Here is a 16,111-nt window from a genome sequence, read left to right on the forward strand (position 1 = left end):
CTCACTGTTACCACAGGACTTGGGGGCTGGCAAGCTCCGCCCTGCCCCACCCAGCAGGACCCCGGAGACACAGACAGGCTCCGAAACAGGAAGTCCACAGAGGGTAGGAGGGGCTTCAGCAGACTGACAGGACAGAAGGCAGAGCCTCCATGGGGAGTGAAGTTCACCTTGTTAGGATCAGGGCAGAGAGAGAGATTGGGCTGGTCCTTGTATGGTGAGCTGGAGATTAAAAAAAAAAAAAAAAAAAAAAAAAAAAAAAAAAAAAAAAAAAAAAAAGAGCTTGAATCAGTACATCAGAAAGCCACAGACATGGTTTGCCATACATGTAAGATAATAATAAAACTCAAAAGTTTAGTCACCTAGGTTTCTTTTAAAATGTCTGTTTTCTCTGTCACTTTTGATATTGATTCTCAAATGAGTAAGACAGTAGAAATCCCTGCAAAGGTTTTAATCTTAAACTGTTAAAAGGTCATTCTGACCCAAAAGTGGCTTAATCACCCAAAAGGTTTGGGTGCTGACTTCACAAGAAGATGATAAAGTATATGGCTTTTGGCTTCATTACAAAAGGTAAGCAATGTCATGCTCATAATATCACAGATATATAATGTGATCTTGTTTTATTCATCAATAAATCAATCTATTTAAGCTATAGCATGTCAAGTGTCCTTAAATGTTTGATGGGCAGTGGGAGTGTAGGGGTGTGTGTTTTAGTATTTACAAGCACACTCACATGTTCTCCTCACACACCCTGACTCTCTCACAGCCCTCCGGCGGCTCCCTCTGAAAACAGTAGCTCTTGTTGGGACGAGGTGAGCAGGATAGGAGGAGAGAGGCATCGGTGTCACCACTCAGCAGAGGCGAGGGGCAAGATGGAAGAACGCTGCTTGACAAATCTGGGCACAAACATGCAAGAAATGTGAGAAAAGACAAATTAGACCAGATCTATTGTCATGTCACAGTTTAAAAAGGTCTAAAAGTTGATAAAATATTTAGGAACACAGCCCTAAAGGAATTCTGGACACACACAAAGAAAATACCATTTTACATTATGTAAAAATGTAGAAAATATTTCCAAAAGTATTCGCTCGTCTGCCTTCACACACATGAAATTGAGTGACATCCCATTCATAATCCATAGGGTTTAATATGATGTCAGCCCACCCTTTGCAGCTATAACAGCTTCAACTCTTCTGGGAAAGCTTTCCACAAGGTTTAGAAGTGCGTTTATAGGAATTTTTGACCATTCTTCCAGAAGCCCATTTGTGAGGCCAGACACTGATGTTGGACGAGAAGGCCTGGCTCACAGTCTCCACTCTAATTCTTCCCAAAGGTGCTCTATCGGGACTCTGTGCAGGCCGATCAAGTTCTTCACACCAAACTCGCTCATCCATGTCTTTATGGAGCTTGCTTTGTGCACTGGTGTGCATTCATGTTGGAACCGGAACGCCTGGCACAATGCAGTCAGACAAGTACCGTTCTCCTGGCAACCACCAAACCCAGACTCATCCATTAGATTGCCAGACAGAGAAGCGTGATTGGTCACTCAAGAGAACACATCTCCACTGTTCTAGAGTCCAGTGGCGGCGCTTTACACCACTGCATTCCATGCTTTGCATTGCGCTTGGATGCAGCTGCTCGGCCATAGAAACCCATTCCATGAAGCTCTCTATGATGTTCTTGAGCTAATCTGAAGGCCACATGAAGTTTGGAGGTCTGTAGCGATTGACTCTGCAGAAAGTTGGTCACCCCTGTGCACTATGCCCCTCAGCATCTGCTGACCCTGCTCTGTCATTTTACGTGGCCGACCACTTTGTGGCTGAGTTGCTGTTGTTCCCAATCACTTCCACTTTGTTATAATCTCACTGACAGTTGACTGTGGAATATTTAGTAGTGAGGAAATTTCACGACTGGACTTGTTGCACAGATGGCATCCTCTCACGGTACCACGCTGGAATTCAAGGAGCTCCTGAGAGTGAGCCATTATTTCACTAATGTCTGTAGAAGCAGTCTGCAGGCCTAGGGGCTTGATTTTATACACCTGTGGCCACAGAAGTGACTGGAACACCTGAATTCAATGTTTTGGATGGGTGACTGAATACTTTTGGAAATAGTGTACACACACACACACACACACACACAAGCAGTACAGAACAGTGTAGTGTCAGAATAGTGGTGGTATGCATCAGTCATGTGCTGCAGTTAGTGTTAGTTTTGAGGGGAAAGCAAGATAAACTGATTTACCAGTGTCCAGATCTGATAGGCACTGTGGAGAAGCACAGGGAGAAGATGATGAGGATGTGGAGGGGTGTGGCGTGATTGAAGAGGGCTCACTCTGAGAGCTGCTGCAGGAACTGAGAGAGGGAACAGGAGCTCTGCGGCCATCAGGGATTTCTAGCAGCTGCAAAAATAAAAATAAATTTCCATTAACTACAAACACAGTGACTTGATGTCTGTCTGTACGTCTAGAAAACACGTGCAGAAGTCAAAAACCACTCTTTCGTTTATCTCCTCTCCACTAAAAACTGCCATTAAGTTACTAATTTTTCATTATCAGGAAAAAAAAGTAACAGAAAGTTACACCTTAGGGGCTTCAAGTAAATACATAGATTTGTGTGTGTCCACTCTTTGCCTTTATTACAGCTTTTTCCAGCTTTTTTTTCTTTTTTGGAAATTTCAGTTTTTCAAAACTGACAAGGACATTTTTCCACATCGCCAAAGCTCAGTCTTACTAGCTGATTGCATTATCGACACGCATGTATATGACTCATAGGCTTTGTTCACACAGCAGGTAAAATTGGTCCAAATCCAATCTTTTACTTCATATGTGACATGTGTGTGTCTGTGTGTCAGTGTAAACAGTAAAATACACTGAATCTGACAAATCAGATTTCATATGTGCTACAGAAATCTGATCCGTGTCTAATACGCAGCAATGCGACTCAGTCTAAACAACTTTTATGTCAGTCCAACCCCACATTCGTCATAATTTTGCACTGCTGAGACCCCATAAACATTTGGGCTGACATTTACGTACTAAAAAATTAGAAGGCACATTGCAAAAGCGTGCATGAAGAGATTTTGAAAGAAATGTCCAAACGCGGCCGTAAGAGAATGAGGCTCTGACGTCAAGGAAAAGCCTGAAAGCAAAGCTTAAAGAATCAGAGGATTTGAACCAAAAAAAAAAAATGACTGTCTGAATAACATGCCTTTTTTTCTTTTTCTTTTTTAAAAACAGCGAGCTTGAACAAATTCTGGGTGATGAACCCAGCTGTCAGTGAAGCTTCATGGTGGCTCCTGTGATGCTGGCAAAGATGAAACAAACCTTTGGGAGCGACTGGCGTTCGCTGGCAGTCATGACCATTTACCTCTGAATGAGCCGCATGAAGCACTGTTCTTTTGCGCATGCAGGTTTAGGAGTTGATCTGTTCAGACTGATGTCACATACAGATCACATTTAAAAGATAAATGTCAACAGCCAAAAAAAAAAAATAAATAAATAAAATAAAATAAAAAATCAGATCTGGTAAGAAAACCAGATTTGGGCCCCTTTTACCTGCTGTGTGAACGTAACCATATTTACCCATACTTAATTATTAAACACTTTCTTTTAGTACATGTTGAACTATTTAATACCCTGTTATGTAAGATTTTAGAAGAGATTTGTGTATATGTGCACCTTGTTGTGCTGACTGGGTGACTGACGTCTGAAGGCTCTCTCTAGTTCTTGGTCCAGTCTCTCCTCACTCCGCCGCATAGGAGAGGGCAGATGAGTCAAAGATCTCAGAGGGATGGGCACAGGCTGGGACTGTCCAGACACAAACAAAAACACAATTATTACGTACACCTACTGTGTTCCAACACTCATTGGCCACTCAATCAGGAACACCTTCCGTATACCTTCACTTTATCAGTACAATTACAGACTGTAGCTCATGAGCTTATGTAGCCCCCTCCACCCCATTCTTCATTGGTCCGTTTCTGACCACAGGAACACCGTTGGCTACATAAATTGGCAGGTTTATCATTTGAGATAAGGACCCGTTTTTTAATTGTATGCACGAGCGACTGTATACGACCGACTACTGCATCCATGTTCTCCAACATAAAGTATGACGCACAGCAGTGTGAGGAAGGAGAAGCCTGCAACCAGCTTGAGTGTCTCTACAGTGCAGAAGCTTGTTTTCAGAAAAATCACTCTTCCTGTTGTTTCACTCTGCACTCCTCCTCACTTCCTCCGATACATGCATGCAGGAGCGTGTGTGTGTTTTGTTAAATGTTCATGCAGCCCTCACCCACAGACCACTGAAGTCATTTGGTTTTTCGATGGGTCAAATCTTTTTGCACACAAGCATTTTGTTTCAGTTTTCAAATCAATGCGGACAACCACGCTTACAATATATTACAAACCTGTGTCACAGAGTGAATTACTTTATTATATATGCCACTGCACAATAGAAGAGATGGATAAGATGGGCTATACGTATTAGAGGTGGGCGATAAGGCAAAAATATTTTTCAGCATTTTCACAATGTCAATATTTTTTTTGACCATCTGCCAAGTCAAAACAAGCAAAGTTGCGCAGAATTTAAAATAAATACGATCATGAACTATTAATTCAACTATTTATACTGAACATCACATATTATGCTGTAGTAAATTAGGACTAAATATGCTCTCTTTTTAATCAAACAAGCAGATGGTAAGTGTTTCTGGGCGCTGATGTCCTGATGTCCATGAACACAATAATGATAAATATTGTAATACTGCCCAGCTCTAAAATGTATTATTTGCCAGCTGACCAAACAGGCCACACTAAAGCAGTGCTGTATGTTCTTCAGTCGTTTAAGCCATGTGATGTGTAGCCAGAGCATTATATACGCAGACAGATGTTTTAAGGTTAGATTTAGCACAAAAAGGGAAATGGGCATTGAGTATGTGGAACTATATGGGACAAGACATTGTGAAAGAAAAGGTGTGCATGCATGTGTTCGCTTGTCTGTTTATTTTACCTGGGTACATGTCCAAGTAGGGTGATGGAGTCTTTCATGGATGCCCCCATAGACTCTCGGTTTGGGCCTGTGTTGCAACTGCTGCTTCAGTTTGGCAATCTTAAATACAGAAGATGGAGAAAAAGGGGAAGTGACGGAAGTGACAGATTAAATCAAAAGGGCGAAGAAGGAGGAAAGGGGGGGGGGGGGGGGGGGGGGGGGGGGGGGGGGGGCAAAAAGTAAAAATACTTCTTAGCACACAAACAGGACTATCTTCTGTAAAGCAACTAGACTATTTGATCTAGTCACGATGCCAGATATGATCTCATAACGGGAAGGTCTTGGGGAAACCATGAGAAATTCTGGGCTAAATGTGAGAGGGAACAAACTTATTAGGTTGGGAATTTCAAAGTCAATGCAATGCCTCATGAAGGTTAAGCTCAAAGCAGAGGGTGATTGTGCATTCATCATGAACATGCCTGTGCATGTAACGTAATTTAGCACAGCAGAAAAGTCCCCCAAGAAATTAAGTGTACAGATGTGTGTCTCATGCATAAACATTACATAAAACGTTACCTAATTACAGTTTATTTCCATAGTAAAAGAGGTAAAGATAACCCATTACTAGCTAGCTTACCTTGCTTGTGTTACTCCTTGACCTCCACACTTTAATATAGAACAGACTACAGGAAATTGGGCTCATATTTTCCTTGTGGCATAATTGCAATGCAGAACCAAAATTAGTTCTTAGCTGTGTATTCTCTTTACACCATTATGTCTGGGACTGTGAGACTATATTTAGGCACAGTCTTTTAGACACTGACTGAAACTGAAAACACGTTTGTGATACGTACATCTCGTAAATGGTCTCCATTTCCCCATGATGCAGAGCGTTTGTGACCTCCAGCATCACTTAGTTCGTCTTCGTCCAGCCAATTTGAAGTCTAAATAAAGACAAAGCTCATCATCATCAGGCTTAAACCCAACCTTATGACTAACTCTTTCAATGTAAATGAGGGAAAAAACCCACAGCACTAGGGCTAATCCATACTGTACAACTTTTCACACTGGTGAGATTTTAGCACTGCATTTAATTCGCACCTATGAATCTCTCTCTACAGGCACTTATTCTTTATTATATTTACCGCCTCCAAACTGTACAAATTAATTGATCCCTGTAATCGAAATCGATATTTCTAGCATCAAAATCCTCAACAGCAGCAATTTATCCCATTTTGATTTTCTTCACTGTGATACGTTCCTCCAGAAAGCTTACTTAATACTTTGTACAGAACCAGACATTTATTTTACTGCTTTTATAGCTAAACAGAATAACACTTACACAGTGTAATGCATATCACTGCTGTCGGAAGAATATTTTGAAAATACATGTTACCTTTATATTGTGTGCAAATTTCATGATGAATGGACTAAAAGAAACGGCCCAAATTGACTTGGAAAGACGTCTGGTTCCATTGACTTACATGTGTTTTTTCCTTCTCCTGTAAAGTTACCATTTTGAAGATACAAGGTTTTCTTCCAACAACAGTGAAATATGACCACAATCTATGGCAGTCAGAGAAAGACAGACAGCCAGGTTGTTTTCTGAGGAGTTGACAAAACAAAGGTCTCTAACAATGCAACGTCAGCTGCAAGGTGAGTGAGGAGCAAATGTATCTTTGGTAAAGCATTTTTAAGCAAGTTACGCTGCAGATGCAGCAAGTTTGACGTCTTTTTCACCAATCGAAACATATGTATCTGATTATTCCAGCAAAACACTTCTTTTTAGATCTGAGGAGCGATGCTCTGATGTCTTGCCCCATTTGTCATGTGAGGTGTTCTGTTTTGTTCACGTACAGCATTGAAGACAAATTAACTTCACAATTCAGAACGACTATGCTCATACCGCACTTCCTGATCAGTCTGATCAGATTACATGTTAGACTTGTAAGTCTAAAAAAATAAATAAATAAACAAAGTAACAGAAACTGAAAAACAAATCCAAGCACAACATTTATCAGAGTTTATAAGAAACCTGATCAGATTCTTTAATCCCAACCTTATACAGCTACAAGCATATTTTATATGGGTAAAGCATATGGGTGGACACCTATACACTTGTAAGCATGGTATCCACAATATAATGAAAAACACAATGGAACAAGAAGCGTCAAGTTTGTAAAACATTAGCTTATTACAAGTATCCAATAAGCGTGGTCTCATTAAATGTTATTAAAGAAAATCATTTGCACCTCTGATATGATTTTTTTTTTTGGGGGGGGGGGGGCGCTATACTATATTTTTTATGAATATCATCCAATCTTACAAAGAGTGGTTAACCAAAGACCATCAGCTATGGCTTGCATAATTTCCTCAGCAAAAGATGACATGTAAGATAACAAACCAAGAATGAATTTTAAGGTGAATGAGGAACAGAAAGTGGACAAAATATATTTAAAAACACACACCAAAAAAAAAAAAACAAAAACTAAAACACAACAAGTATGCAAGTACATCAAAGGGTTTCCTTCCTCTTTACAGCTGAGCCACCATCGTGCCGAAGGCAGTCACATTTGCTTCAGGCATGTGGTTGAAACTCTTGCTCAACAGCAAAAAGGTCATATTAACTAGGAGAATTTTTGCCTTACTATTGGTTTATGTTTTGAAAACCAACCAACATCCAAATCACTGTACTGAATGTGTGGAAATACAGCAAAGACAACGTAACTGATTAGGCTCTATGCTAAAATAACACTCAGGACTTTCCCCACTGACAGGTTAGTGGAGTAATGCACAGGCAATCTTTCAAATGCAAAGAGGGAATTAGCTGTGAGAAGTGCTGCTGAAACAGATGAAACGTTAGCACTTCCACCAACTGTGCAAACACAACCACACCCAATCCACACTCTCTGCCCTGACACAACATGGGTGAGCTGACAAGCTGCACTTTCCACACTGATCTGAGACCAGTTTTTCCCCCACACCCAAGTCTCTGGCTAACTCCATACATTTTTTGATGTGTTTGCCTTGCTAAATAATTTTTTTTCCACCTCATTTATCATACTGAATTCAGTTTTCGGTCACATTTGACTGCTAATTTTTAAAATAAGGAATAGAAAACACTGTGGGGAAAAAAGTATAAAAATTCTAAATGAGTACTGATACATCACCCAAGTTCTAACGACAAATAAATACAAAAAAATGCCATCACTTTAGCCACTTACGCTCTTCGGTTTTTCCATCTGAATTTACCTACACAAATTATAAGGCAAATTATTCAGTAACTGAATGAAATTACTACATTTTGGGTTTTTTTTTCCCCCAAATTAACAAGAAATGTGTTTTATGATCATAAACATGATGCTATATGCTTACAATTTACTGCTGAAAGACAAAAATCTCAGACGCTCTTTGTACTTTTTAATAAAAGTAACGTTTACAGAGCGGCTCACTGAAGAGACGGCGTCTGTTTATAGCCCAGATTTGGGGAAAAATGGGTCGACTTTCAGTAGAAAAACAAACTGAGTTCAGCTTCTTTCATTATAAGTGTTTAAAATGACATCACCGTCTATTAGACTGGAGAGAAGAGCTACAGCCTCATAGGACTCCCAGCTTCTGAATGTAGCTTATGAAATATGAAAGTCATGAAGTAAAGAATATGACAAAGTGCGTTTTGGAACCACCGGCGGTCCCAAGGAGTTAAAGAGGTTAGCCCATTCGCATCATGCTCTGTGGTATTTTTTTTCTTCATCATGCTACATGTAGTTGTTGCACAAATGCAAAGAACTGATCTCAGATCTGCACAGAAAGGCTCCAGGCTGTGGCATAATCTGTAAAAGGCGCAGTGAGGATGTGGCTTCTGCCTCTTGCCCTCACCCCCCCCGTGAGAACAGAGAGCGAAGAAAGAAAGAAAAAAAAAAAAAAAAACGGTTTCACTAACACACACCTCCACCAAGAAAATCAGCTGCATCAGCAATTTGTGGACCTTTGTCCATTTTTTTCTTTTTACTTCCCACTCCTGTCACTGTCCAAGCTCAAGGCTACAGAGGCCACTTGAGTAAACCAGTGGATATCAGTGGATTCGCTGCTTAAATCCTGAAAAGATATACAGTAACACCTCTCGGTAAAACAATACAGGTTAAGATGTAACTTTCTGTGGGTGTCATTACTTCTGCACATTATGACACCATCTTTCACATCAAATAAACTGGGGCGAAGGACAAAAACTCCCTATATTTAACACTTTTGCCTCAAACACCAAAAACAACCTTAGAAAATTTAATAAATTAATATGCATCATATATTTTATACATGATAAAACAATGTGAAACATCACAATTAGACTAATAAAAATTATAAAATTACTTTGCATCACTTCATCCACTATTTGACAGGGCAGGATAAACACATGCTTTCAAAGTACTAATGGTAAATCAGTCAATCACACTGCTTACTGCTTGGAAGCACTGGCACAAAAACAAAGTACCTTAAATGTACGAATTCACTCACATTGATAAATTTAATTTATTTATATTTATTCATGAACAGGTTCATTTAGCTAGCTAGCTACCAACAGGGTAGTTGATATTAGCTAAAGCATTTTCCGCTGCCAAGATTAAATTAAACTAAAATGTTTTTTATATTCTGCTTAGTAGCAGGCAAAGTGATTTTTTTAATCAGATTGTGATGTCACAAAACGTTTTTCTGACTTTATCAAAGACATTGTTAGTACTTCAGGAACACTGACCAACGTTTTATCGTAAAGTGAGCATAAATACACCTGTTTAATTGGATTTGGTGCAGTTTGTAAAACACAGAGCATTTACATGCATTTACTAATGGGATCATACTCTATTTCAGCAATTATCTGATTATTCACATGGTCATATACTGCATACTCTGATTTAAGAAATTATATTAAAATTGTTATCAGATTTCTAGAAATCCAATATAGGGAGCCAGATTTTAGTTCAGTAATGGGGTTTTTCAGTGCATGTAAACTCTTACTCTGATTTCTTTCATTCATCTCAGTCTGTGCAGATGTGAAAACACAGCGCTGTCTCAGAAAAAGCTAGCAGCGAACAACACGGCAAACACGTGACACTATTTGGAACGATACTGAAGCCAACTACATGCATGATGGTTTTAATATTCTTCATCTTCTAGATTACGTATATTTAGATTGTAAAAGACATTAAAAGACGTTGTAAGTTCTGACAGAGTTGTAAAGTCTAGCTTTTAGCTTGAGTGCTCAGTTTCTCTTTGCTCAGTACTTGGCATGTTATTTTGAACGAAACAGCTTTATTTGAATTTTTCAAGGACCATGTGTTTCAGGTAGCATGTACCGAGTGTTTTCGTACAGTGCGAGTACATAAATCATAGCCTTTGTCCATATACAATGTACTTTTCGAACATACAGTGTAAGTCAGCAAAGAACAAGATTTCTAAAAATCACAGTGCATGTCTTTAGAGGACATTCAGCTACAGCTCAACCAGCCAATCAAAAGACTTCAGATGTAAAACTATGCAAGCGAGTTTTACATCTGAAGCTTTGGATGCGATTCCTGCTGTTGCTGTGCTGCAGAGACTGTTGTTGAAACAGACTGATGGGGATCAAAACTATGAAATGTACTTTACTTACAGCTGTACAGAGGCACTTATTTTACAAGGAACAAAGCCCACTCTTCTCCAATGCAGCACTACTCAATAGAAGGTAAATAATGTGACACACATAGCTAACGCACTTCTTTTAAAATCAGCTAGATTGTAATGTTTTAACAGTTAAGGCAGGTTGCACTCATTTACACCAATAGCTACTTCATTCTAAATAGGTAATTCAGTACATCAGACAGTGTCTGTGAGTACTAAAAAATGTGTACCTGTACTCAGTCTGGGGAAAAAATTGTTGACATCCTTAATTAATGTGGCATTACAGGTTTTGTCTGTTCCAACTTGTTAAATGTCAGAAAAAATAAATATTGCAATGCATATTGTGTATCCATTTTTTGCCATAGAGCACACCCTTAATGCCTCCCCTGTCTGTATTAACAGTCACTGAATTTCAGTCAGTGAGGCCAGTATGGGACACTGTCAAAGCCCGTAACAAATGATTTCCTAACCTGCCACATACACCATTCCAAAGCTTGGAATCAAGTAATATTTGCAGTAATATAAAAGCAGTATGGTGTATACTATACACCACTAGTATACTATACCAGTTCTGTGCAAATTCACAAACCAACAATTACCTGTAATTCAAAAAAAATAAATACGTGAGAAAATATTGTCCATAAAGTTGAATTGTTCTGTTGTAGATTTTATGTTTATAGTAAAATTAATATGCATAAACACATTCCATTTCAAAACACACATAGTGATCTCAAAAGTACAAAACCTGACAAAAAAATCTCAATAAAAACAAAACAGTATCATTTAAATCTCGCAGTTGCCAAAATACCTAAAATATTAAATAGAACATCTAAAACCCCCTTCATTTGTTTAGTATTTAAATCTGCAGTTATTATGAATAAAATAAAAATTATTAATATTAAAGTGATTGCAAATTCATTCAATTGAACTGTCCTTGACCACTTTATTCACCTTCCTCCAGGCAAATTTTTGGACAAAATCAAAAATAATATGCACAAGGACACGGACATTATCAGCGAAGAAGAACCCACTCACCTGTGTGAACTCGTCTTTTTGGTGGTGTCCACTTTGTCCCCGTCTTTCCCCTTCTCTGGGCCACTGGCCTTGCAGGTAAGGCCCCAGAATCGTGTCTAAAGAGGTTGTTCGTCGGATCTCTGCCTGGGTCTGGTTTCGCACCCTGGCTGTGGTCTTCTCAGCTGGTGAGGAACAACAAACATTTTGATTTTGAGGTTAAGAAGAACTTTGTCAACCCTAATCATATTCAGCAGTAAAATATATTCCACCATGGCACAAGGAAGCCTGTATTCAACAATTAAATAAGCTATAATAATATGAAATAGTTGCAATTTGATGTCGACAGAAGCACTAATCTGCAAGGGTGAGGTCAGTTAAAGAAATAAATACAAAAAAAAAAAAAAAAAGCTATGATTCGTTAGAGGGCTCGTTTGCATACTGCAGCCTTTTGGGGTACCAGTATAGCAAAAGCAATCATCACAATAACAAATGACAAAATATGCCACAGCCCCACTGCAGACAGTGTAATTAAACGGCATATCAAAGCACAAATACATGCCGATGACTGTGTGTTTTTTTTTTTGGTACATATCTGCCAAAGCCCTGCGACCCTGACAAAGAAGCGGCTTAGAGGATGGATGGATGGATGGATGGATGGATGGATGGATGTGCCAAAGCTGATACATAAACCTTTATAAAATGCAGAAACCGGAAAGATTCACCTGGATTTGCACTACAAATAATTTACACTTGTATAGGATTATAAATTCTGTAAAATGAATAAAATGCCAACATTTCAGTGCAGTAGCCCAGTATCCCTACATATTCAACTCTTCGGTAATACAGTAAATACACCATTGAATATCAATTTAATATAATAATAATAATAAAATTACATTATAATATAAAATGAATGAGTAGCACAAAACACAGGCAGACCTCAGCACAGGCAACTGTACAAATTAACCTCTTATTCTCCAGGCTATATTTTGGTTTGTCCATTTACATTTCCGTGACCAAATCATGAGGCAAATTATTCCGTAACTGCATGAAATAAATGTAAATTTTCATTTAATTAATTTACTTTGTGTAAAGGTTCCCCTCAAATTAACAGAACATGTGTTTTATGATCTACACATCACTATATGCTTACAATTTACTGCTAAAAACCAAAAATCTCAGATGCTTTTTGTATTATTTTATAAAAGTAATGTTTACAGAGCAGATCACTGAAGAGATGCCGTCTGTTTATAGTTTAGAGCACAGATTTGGGGAAAAATGGGTCGACTTTCAGTAGAAAAACAAACTGAGTTCAGCTTCTTTTATTATAAGGGTTTAAAATGACATCATCTATTAGACTGGAGAGAAGAGTTACAGCCTCATATGACGCCCAGCTTCTGAATGTAGCTTATGAAATATGAAAGTTATGAAGAATATGACAAAGTGTGTTTTGGAACCACCGGTGGTCTCGAGGAGTTGAAGAGGTTAAACATGAAAAACAGCCTAGTTTTATTTGCAGAGGAGGAATCAGAGCTACAAGATCAGGATCATTCAGTCTTTGCTGATGAATGAGGGAAAACAAAAGGCAAAAACTCCAAAATAAATGCTCACCCACAACCTATCAGTGTTAGATTCAGCTCACAGCATTCACAGATCAAGTGCCACCGCTGACACTGCATGCCCATTTACCCATATTTTGGAAATGCTATCTGGGCCGGAACTGTTTGTGTTATGAGAAAAGTTTCCCCTGCTGTTCAAGCCACGCAAGCTAAAGAGTCAGGTCACCGAAAAGATCCTCAAGTGGCCAGACAACATGCAGGCAAACAATAATCTCACAGGAAGGTGTGAGGGAAAGCATTTTCACCACCTTTCACATCAGCAAGCGGACACTTATTTAGGTCATCTTCATATGTCTGGCAAACAGGATGACTTCAAAACTCACACTGTGGCAAATGAAATGGTTTTGTGGCCTCTTCCAAAGGCCTGCTCGAGTCGGTATACACTACTTCCTCAAAACTCATATGACTTGCTCAGGGGACTAAAACGGTGACACTAAAGCAGAACAGTAATCCTGCACATTGTGTTTGGTACGCTCTGTAAATACTAAAACATCTGCCTGACTCGTCATGAAAACTTGCAGTGACCTGTGTTGCCAAAAGCAGCTGCTCAGGACAGAGAAAGAAAAGAGAAGAAAGAAAAAGGAAATCATGCAAAAATGAGAGCCAAGAACGGCAGAAAAGCAGAAAACAGTGCAGTTGATCTTCAGTTCGCATGTAGCTCCTTAGTCCTTTTCATAGTTCAATATCACTGTTGTGTTGGAATGACTTGGCTTTACTCACAGCTCTCACTCTGGAGCTTCAGCACTTTATTTGAAAGCTAATCTTTTGGAATAGGCCCCAACAAACATCAGTTAGTATGCAGATAAGCCTAGATATGGCATTTACTGAGAAGTTCTACTGCAACACAAAACTTATTTTTGCACCAAACTTGTTTCTTATGAGCTACTTTTAATTGCGCTGTTATTTTATTGAAGCAACAACACGTTTGCTTCAGGAGAGCCTTATTCTCTTCTCCCTTCGTGCTTAAAGGGGACTTCCACCATTTTTTCCTAAATTTGTGCATAATTCCATTTGTGCAATGTAAACTCATTCAGCGGTTCAGATGTGGTTCAGATTTCTTTACAGAGGTGGTGAATGGAACCGGGGTCACAATGTCTAAAACACAAATATAGACATTTTACTTATTGTCCAAAACCACCAGTGAACCTTCACCTTTCTTCTGAATTTTGTAATGTTTATGATGTTAAAATAGTGAAAAACAAGCTCTATTTTGCCTCACAATGCCCCGCATGTACCTTTCCGCTATGAATGGATTAAAAGAAATGGATTCAAATACATTTTAATCCACACCTTTATCACCAAACCATCAAAAAACAATGGCTCATACATCATGTGCATAATTTCATGTGTTAATGACTTTCTGTGAGGGAGCGTTTAGAGGTGGACGTCTGGTTCCCATCACCACCACTGTGAAGAATACTGACCAAGTTTCTCTAAAATTGAGCATTTCACGCCAAAGCACTCGGAATGAACTTTGTTTACGTCTTAACCATTAAATTATGTGGAACTTCTGAAAAATGGTGAAGCTCCCCTTTAACGGTAACCAGTTAGCCACAAGCTAACTAACGTTACTGCACTTTAAACAACCCCTCTTTAGAGACAAATTAAAGGCTTTAAGATGGTCGTTTTAGTGACATTATTGCATTGTATACTGAGCTTCGTCGTGGACTTCACTAATTCTAACTTTAACTAAAAATTTACTCTTATTTTGCCACACCACTTTACCTGGAGCTCCGTTTCTCGGCTCCGGCCGGCTCCTCCTGCGTAGCTCTACCGGCCCAGCCGCTCTCAGAGGTGGGAGGCCGGGTACGCCGTGCTCGCCACCAGCGTTGCTAAGCATCGTCCCTACCGTCCCGTAGTGACCAGGTAACTGTAACTATAGATCACTAGCCTGGCAGCGAACAAAACAAGGCTTCAAAGATGAGCTGAAACTTTTTTTATCGACTTTACTTTCCTATTAAACTATATGGTAAATACTTCAGCCCTGACTGTGTCGAATAAAGTACAACAGCTGGCTGGAAAACTTCCCTGGGCTTAACAAAACTGGAACAGGTCGCTAGCCTTTGTGTCCCCTTTATATCAATTTCTCGCTATACTTTTTCAGTCCAAACCAATGTCACACTTGCCAAATGTCTCTAAAATACATGTAAAGTAGCCCAATTTCTTAAACAGACGAAATTAAACATGAAAACATATATTATAACTTGCTAAGCTCGCTGAGTCGAAGTTTCTCTCTGCGGCTGTCATGCTCCGCTTCAGAGCTACGCTAGATCAACCGTGTGGGCGGGATCTGCTTCTAAGCCTCACGATTTGATTGGTTGGCGAAGATTACTGCTTAAAATTTATTGGTCATTTCAGACGTCTATCTCAGACATGTTTTAAAGCTGTAGTCTTCTTCCACAAAACAGCTTTTCAGTGCCTGTATTTTGAAATTAAATGAAAGAATCTGTATTGCATCAAGCATTCAATTAATGTTTCAACTATTTTTTCAGCTTTAAAACGTGTGCTTGTAAAACATGCACTAATTTATACTCATTTAGGTTTGTTTAGTGTTGTACACTGAGGGATGTGCATTAAAGAAATACATATGCAAAGCAGAAAATAATGTTTTTGTTCATTCAGGCACCCAGTTTTTCAGCATTGCCAGTGATATGATGTGAAATGGATCACTGAATAGAACAACTCTATTTCTTCACAATGGTGGTGATAGGAACCAGGCGTCACAATGTCCACAACCCAAATGCAGCTATTTTTCATACCGTTTTTATTTGGAACGTTGATGAAAATATTGGTAAATCTCAAAAATGTTTGTTAAAGTTTTCTTAGGCAAATATTTTTGCC

General features: G+C 39.0%; 1 protein-coding gene across 1 annotated transcript in view; it reads right to left on the reverse strand.

Moving 5' to 3' along the window:
• fam117ab (family with sequence similarity 117 member Ab) overlaps positions 1-15,141 on the reverse strand; it is a 15,298-nt gene extending 157 nt beyond the window's left edge. Inside the window, exons 1-8 of the mRNA XM_037544448.1 lie at positions 14,996-15,141; positions 11,673-11,833; positions 5,843-5,932; positions 5,010-5,108; positions 3,677-3,805; positions 2,242-2,398; positions 731-893; positions 1-219 (exon numbers count right to left, since the gene is read on the reverse strand). The exon at positions 1-219 is cut by the window's left edge and continues 157 nt beyond it. Of these exons, the coding sequence (XP_037400345.1) occupies positions 1-219; positions 731-893; positions 2,242-2,398; positions 3,677-3,805; positions 5,010-5,108; positions 5,843-5,932; positions 11,673-11,833; positions 14,996-15,110 (1,133 nt within the window). The 5' untranslated portion in view covers positions 15,111-15,141. The remainder of the gene's footprint in view (positions 220-730; positions 894-2,241; positions 2,399-3,676; positions 3,806-5,009; positions 5,109-5,842; positions 5,933-11,672; positions 11,834-14,995) is intronic.
• Between the last annotated feature and the right edge of the window lie 970 nt (positions 15,142-16,111).

The sequence above is a fragment of the Pygocentrus nattereri genome, chromosome 13, assembly GCF_015220715.1.
Source record: "Pygocentrus nattereri isolate fPygNat1 chromosome 13, fPygNat1.pri, whole genome shotgun sequence".
Lineage (NCBI taxonomy): Eukaryota > Metazoa > Chordata > Actinopteri > Characiformes > Serrasalmidae > Pygocentrus > Pygocentrus nattereri.